The 7188-nt window shown below is 43.9% G+C and overlaps 1 protein-coding gene across 2 annotated transcripts in view; it reads left to right on the top strand.

Moving 5' to 3' along the window:
• Window positions 1–7188, top strand: part of NCR3LG1 (natural killer cell cytotoxicity receptor 3 ligand 1) — a 13528-nt gene extending 6340 nt beyond the window's left edge. Inside the window, exons 3-6 of one of the 2 annotated variants that reach the window (XM_010830528.1) lie at window positions 3825–4151; window positions 5701–5794; window positions 6543–6617; window positions 6745–7188. In XM_010830528.1, coding sequence (XP_010828830.1) covers window positions 3825–4151; window positions 5701–5794; window positions 6543–6617; window positions 6745–6880 — 632 coding nt within the window. In that variant the 3' untranslated portion in view covers window positions 6881–7188. Of the gene's footprint in view, window positions 1–3824; window positions 4152–5700; window positions 5795–6542 lie in introns of both variants that reach the window. The other variant, XM_010830527.1, reaches the window with a different exon arrangement.

Genomic DNA, 7188 nt, shown 5'->3' with positions numbered 1-7188 from the left:
TTATTTTGGCTTCCTCTGTTTGCAAGTCTCTTCAGTGTCTAGTTTCTGCCCTGACACAAAGGGGCAAAGATGGTCACTTGTTCAGTTGTGCTGTGGGGAGGGAGGAACACTGCAAACAAATATCACTGGCGTGTGTGGGGAGTGCTCGAAGTGTATGGACCACACTGGGTTTGCCCCGGCTCACAGCGCTTGTGCTTATATGACCCAGCAATCCCACTGCTGTGCATGCACACTGAGGAAACCAGAATTGAAAGAGGCATGTGTACCCCAATGTTGATCACAGCACTGTTTACAATAGCCAGGACATGGAAGCAACCTAGATGCCCATCGGCAGACAAATGGATAAGAAAGCTGTGGTACATATACACAATGGAATATTACTCAGCTATTAAAAAGAATGCATTCCTCAGCTATTAAAAAGAATGAGGTGGATGAAACGAGCCTATTATACAGAGTGAAGTAAGTCAGAAAGAAAAACACCAATACAGTATATTAACACATATATATTGGAATTTAGAAAGATGGTAACAATGACCCCATATGCGAGACATCAAAAGAGACACAGAAGTAAAGAACAGACTTTTGGGCTCTGGGAGAAGGTGAGGGTGGGATGATTTGAGAGAATAGCATTGAAACATGTATATTACCACATGTGAAATAGATCGCCAGTCCAGATTTGATGCATGAGACAGGGTGCTCAGGGCCAGTGCACTGGGATGACCCTGAGGGATGGGATGGGGAGGGAGGTGGGAGGGGGGTTTAGGATGGGGAACACATGTACACCCATGGCGGATTCATGTCATTGTATGGCAAAAACCACTACAATACTGTAAAGTAATTAGCCTCCAATTAAATTAATTAAAAAAAAAACTCTATCTGTAAATATAGTCACAGTCTGAGGGAATTAGTTTAAGAGTTCAACGTATGAATTTGGGAGGGGGTACAATTCAGTATAACTGGGGGGCAGTATCTGTGAGCTCTCCACAATTTCACTGAAGACTTGTACATATCAATTTTGGAGGTAGGGATGTATATTAGAATTCCTCTGCAACTGATAGCCTAAAAAGTTTTTTTTTTCTTTCAAAAATTAAATAAATAAATAGACTTTATTTTTTTAGAAGAGGATTAGATTTATGGAGAAATTGCAAGGATAGTACAGAGTTCCCATATTACTCTTGCCTCCACACCCCACTCGCCCTATTAACATCTTGCATTTATGCTATATTTTTATAATTATGAACCAATATTGATACATTATTATTTATTAAAGTCCATAGTTTATTCACTTGTAGCTCAGTCGGTAAAGAATCTACCTGCAATGTGGGAGACCTGGGTTGGATCCCTGGGTCGGGAAGATCCCCTGGAGAAGGAAATGGCAACCCACTCCAGCATCCTTGCCTGGAAAATCTCATGGACACAGGAGCCTGGTGGGCTGCAGTCCATGGGGTTGGAAAGAGTAGGGCAGGACTGAGTGACTAACACTTACTTACATAGTTTATTCAGATTTCCTTAGTTTTTTCCTCCTGATAATTTTCTTTGCTCTGAAGGCTACTATTTTTTCAAAAAGAGTTTTATTTAATTATTTGTTTTTGGCTGTGCTTGGTCTTCATCGCTCCACGGACTTTTCTCTAGTTGTGACAAATAGGGGATGCCTCTCATTGCAGTGGCCTCTCATTGTGGAGCATGGGCTCTAGGTTACATGTGCTTAATCGTTATTTAAAAGTCCCTATCTGGTCATTCCAAAATCTGTGTCATTCCAGAGTTTGGGTCTGATGCTTGCTTTGTCTTTTCATACTTTTTGGCATGCCTTGTAATTTTTTGTTGAAAACCAGATATTCCGTATCAAATAGTAGGAACTGAGGTGAATAGGCTTTTGGTATGAGGATCTGCATTTCTTTGGCTAGGAGTTGCATTCTGTTTAATGTTAATGCCGTGCCTGTAGATGCCAGAGACTTTGATTCCTTCTGGTGTCTTCCTCCCACCCCCCGCCTTATTTTCCTTGAGTTTCCTCATGAACTCCTTCTGAAATAGAACCTACGTTTAACAGCTCTCTCAGTTGTAATCTACTGTTATCATTCTGGGGCTCTGTTGGTGTAGTGGTAAGTTGTCATAGAGGGGAAGCTGTTTATAATTTTCTGATTAAATCTCATTCTTTGAGTTGCCTGAGCCGCTAGACTGTCTAACCTTCACAAGTGTTCCTAGGTGAGACAGGAAGGCTAAGAGGGGGCTGGAGCCGCTAAACATCACTATCCCAGGTCAGATAAGACTTTGGCAAATTCTTTTCCCTTGAGAGCATCCTTTATTGTGGAGAATGCACTGGAGAATTGTGGAGAATGTGTGTATGTGTGTATATATATTTAATTTGTATTTAATTACTTAGTTTTGACTGCTCTGGGTCTTTGTTGCTGTGCACCGGCATTCCCTAGTTGCAGCAGGTAGGCACTACTCTCAGGCTGTGGTGCGTGGGCTTCTTCTTACGGTGGCTTCTCTTGCTGCGGAGCACAGGCTCTAGGGTGCACAGGCTTCGGTGGTTGTGGTACGTGGGCTTAGGTGCTCTGCAGCATGTGGAATCTTCACAGACCAGGGATCAAGCCCGTGTCCCCTACATTGGCCGGTGGATTCTTAACCCCTGGACCACCAGGGAGTCCTGGGTATATTTTGAAATAGTTATAATAGTTATTTTTCTTCTCTTCCCTGCTCAAAACAGGAGGGGATTTTTCTTGGATCTTCACAGTGAGAGCCTGGTGGGATTCTTGGAGGAACAACTCATGAAAGTGTGTGGCCCCCTCTAAGGCTGGGCCTCTAGGAGTCTTTTACTCTCAACCTAGTCCACACTTATCCTTTAGCAATTTGTCAGAGTTAGTGCTTACGTATGTCAACCAGTTTATTGCTCTAGTACCTTCTGCTTAAGGTTTTATGATCTTGGCCGTGATTCTCTCAATCTGCCTGTGTGTGTCTATGGTTTACAGGGTGGTGGCTTGCCCTGTCACCTCAATTCTTTGATGAATCTAAAGAAAACTGTGGATTTTCAGTTTGTTCAGTTCAGCTTTATTTCCTGTTCCAAGGATAGAAATGATGACTTTCAAGATCTTTACATGTGAGAGGGGAAGCCAGAGGTCAGTAGTGCTTTTAAGAAGGCGGCTTATTTTCCTTTCTCAAAAATGTAGCCAACCCAGGGCAGATATAGCAGTGCTCTGATCATCTGGGACCCAAGATCCTTTATCTTGTCACTTTTCTGTCTTCAACCTGCATTTCTGCTTTGTGTTTAGAAACGGCTTCTCTGTCCCCAGCCATGACATACTATTCCAGCCATTCTGTAGAAAGAAGGAAGTGGAGGGGGAGAGACACTGTTCTTTTCTTTAAGATACCCTTGTTATTTCAGGATCCTTCTTAGAAGTTGCTCTCACCACTTCTGATTACAATCAAACTTTCAGACCTTAATTCACATGACTACACCCAGCTGCAGAGGAGGGAGGGAGAAGCAGCTTTAACTTGGAGGTGTCATGGAAGAATGGAGACTGGCAGCAGTTAGCAGTCTCTGCTAATTCCAAGTGTTTATTCCAAGAGTTTCCTCAGATTCCCAAAGGTATCTATGACACAGAGGGGCTTAAGAAACTCTGCTTTATAAAGCTGCCTGAGATTCAGGGTCACAGCATATCAGTACCCCACTGGCACTGGGACCAACGTACCCAGAACACTTAGTCTAAGCAGAATACCATTCAGTTTACTTCGCTTTCCTGAAGGCTTGCCATGGGTCTGACATTTGAGCTGATAATAAGCAAATCTCTACCTACCCTCAAAGAATGATTTCTCTCCCCTGGCAGCTCAGCCAGTCAGCAACTTGTCTGAACAAGTCATGGTGAAAGATAACAAGGACAGACATATTTTGTGTACATCAAGTGGGTTCTACCCAGAGCATATCAACATCACATGGAAAAAGTGGACCCAGAATGATCACCACTTCAGGGAATTTTCCAAGAACATCACCACTGACCACATAGTCAAGAATGAGGATGGTACATTTAATATCACTAGCCACCTAAGGCTGAAGCCATCTCTGGAAGACAATGGGACCATCTATCAGTGTGTGGTATGGCATGTATCCTTGCCCACAATCCAGAGTTTGGACTTTCAGTTGATTCTACATCCAGGTAAGCATCTTCCTGGACATTTCCCTTATTCTTCATTTTGAGGGGAGTATCATATAAACTTTGGTTATATAGGGAAGGGGAGAAAAATTGGTCTGATTTAGATCAGCCCCAGAGTCAGCAGAACAGATTAGGTCCCTAAGCCAGGACAGATGGTCTAATAGGTGACCTGGCTTCTATGGTCATGGCTCTGGTCCTAGGTGGGGATGATCCTGTTGGTCCAATGCATCTGCATAGAGCTGAGAGAGGTCATGAAGGCAGAGGCTGACTGGTGGCCCTGAGGGATGTGGTCTGGGTGTGCCAGATGGGGCTTGAGATGATCCTGAAGGGAGAGAGAAATTGTTCTTGGAAGTAAAGACCAAGGATTGTGTGGGTGGTGTGTACACAGATGTGTTTAGGGTATCTCAGAAACAGGGGAATATGAAATTGAAATATGCTTTGTGTGTTTGGTATCAGGGATTTGTCTGGGCTGGGTGATATGTATATATCTTGTTGTATATTGTTGGTGCTTACCATTGTTGGTGGTTAGTCGCTAAGTTGTATCCAACTCTTTTGTGACCCCATGCACTGTAACTCGCCAGGTTCTTCTGTCCATGGGACTTGTAGGTAAGAATATGGAAGTAGATTGGCAGGCAGATTCTTTACCATCACCAGTCACCAGGTAAGCCCTCTTAGTCCAAATGGACTGCTGTAACAAATTGCCACAGACTAGGTGGCTTATAAGTGCCTCCTCAGGTGGTAGAGTGGTAAAGAATCCGCCTGCCAATGAAGGAGATGCGGGTTCAGTCCCTGGGTTGGGAAGATCCCCTGGAGAAGGAAATGGCAACCCACTTCAGTATTTTTACCTGGGAAATCCCATGGACCAGAAGAGCCTGATAGGCTACAGTGCATGGGATCGCAGAGAGTCAGCCATGACTGAGTGGCTGAGCGTGCACGCGCACGCATGCGGGTGGCTTATAAGCAACAGAACTTCATTTCTCACAGTTCTAGAGGCTGGAGTCCCAAGATTAGTGGCCAGCATGGTTGGGTGAGAGCCCTTTTGCAGGTTTCAGACTTCTCATGCTGTCCTCACAAGGTGGAAGGGTGAGCGATCTCTCAAGGCCCTCCTTTATAGGGCACTCATCTCACTCCTGAGTGCCCCACCCTCATGACCTAATCACCTCCCCAAAGCCCTGTCTCCTAATGCTGTCATACTGGGCATTAAGATTTCAGCATTCAGATTTTGAGGGGAGAGTGACGTTCAGTCTATAGCAGTATACAGGTGATACAGGATGGTATAATGCTATGGAAGCTTTAAACATGTGCACAGCATGTGCATATTGTATGTGGTGTTTGATATTGCTGTATTTCTGATAAGTGCTAAACAGGCTGTTTGACGTCTGGAGGTGTAAGAGATAGGATGGAGGAGGGCAAAGACATGTGGCAGAAGGTTGGTGGTACCATCCCTGACAGAAGATGACATACAACCACACCGATCCTAGAAGCAGTCATGTGATCTCTTTGGCCCCTGCCAATAGGCTTCCTCTTAACGTTTTCTTCCTTCTTTCTGCAGAATCTGAGAAGAAAACTGACTGGCTCTCTATTGGAATGATTGTAGTAATCATCATTGGACTGATCATACTTTTATATATTTTTCTTAAGACAAGGTAAGGGGCTCTAAAGCAAAGTTTAGCCTTGTGTTTTGGAGTACGCTCTGGGAGTTCAGAATTCATGGCCAGTGCATGGTGTTGGAGAGCTCTCAGGATTGATGCTGGGGTGTTCTAAGTATATTTATGATGTATGGCTTTTTTTGATGTGTTGGGGAGGCACTGTCTCATCTGGTCTCCATGTAGTGGCCTGGGACTCTGGGAAGACGTGCTGTAAGGCCCTTCTGCCTCCTCCTGATGAATCGGCTCACTGTGAATCAAGCCTGACCTCGTTGTTCACACCAGGCCCATGAATGATATATGAGCTGCAGTACTGCTGTCGCATACAGAGTCCTTGGCTCAGAGAGGGGATTTCCTTCCCTACCATTTGTGCATATTTTGTTAATAACTCAATGGGATAACTTACCACCCAAATTATACTGGTTTAACCAAGAATTTCCAACCCCAGTGAGGGTGTTGCCAATCTAAAACATGTTTCCAAACATGTTATTCCCTGTGGTCCAAATAGCAAATAAAACAACTCAAACTGTTGTCGAGGCCAGTTTAAATGCATTAGTTAAATGCTTTTGGGTAATAAAACTGCCCCCAATTATTTACAGGCCTGCTGATGCAGAATCTGTGCAATAACTAGTATATCTCATTATAAATGCTTTTGGAAAAGCAGACCAATCCATTCATCAAGAAAAAAGGCTGTTTGTCTAAAGTTGGCCAACTGATTCATAGGACTTACTCTCCTGATTTAACCTAGGTCAGTAAAATGCTGGAAATGGTGCCCGCTGAAGAGAGTCTGCGCTCATGTTGTCCAACTCTTCATGACATTATGGTCTGTAGTCTGCCAGGCTCCTCTGTCCATGGTATTTTCCAAGCAAGAACACTGGAATAGGTTGCCATTTCCTTCTCCAGGGGCTTTTCCCAACCCAGAGATCGAACCGAAGTCTCCTGCATTCCAGGTGGATTCTTTACTGCTTGAGCCACTGGGGAAGCTGGAGGATGAGAGACTGTAAACAGAGACTTCTGGAGGATAAGGGACCCTCGAAGCTGGAACTGGATCAGATGACCGCTTCCTCAACGCATCAGCAAATCTAGCGAAGATCATCAGTGCCAACAGAACTGACTCTTAAGTGCATGAGACTTATTTTTCAAAGCCACTTAGCCACCATGTTCCAGCTATGGCATCTCAGGCATCTGCTGTAGTTTCAAGCTTGCTTGAAAGCTAATGGCATGCTATCCCTCATTATCCCTTCTTCCTCCCTTCACAGATAGCAGACCTGTGTCAAAGTTTTAGTCAGATCTGTACTTATTTCCCTGAATTTATTTATCCTGATTTTATTTATCAGGATAATGTACTAATTTATCCTGTATTTATAAGTGTACTGATTATAAATAAATGTAGT

Source organism: Bison bison, unplaced genomic scaffold, assembly GCF_000754665.1.
Source record: "Bison bison bison isolate TAMUID 2011002044 unplaced genomic scaffold, Bison_UMD1.0 scf7180017864518, whole genome shotgun sequence".
NCBI lineage: Eukaryota > Metazoa > Chordata > Mammalia > Artiodactyla > Bovidae > Bison > Bison bison.
Note: the sequence above shows the minus strand (reverse complement) of the source record. Positions and strands in the feature narration are given on the sequence as shown.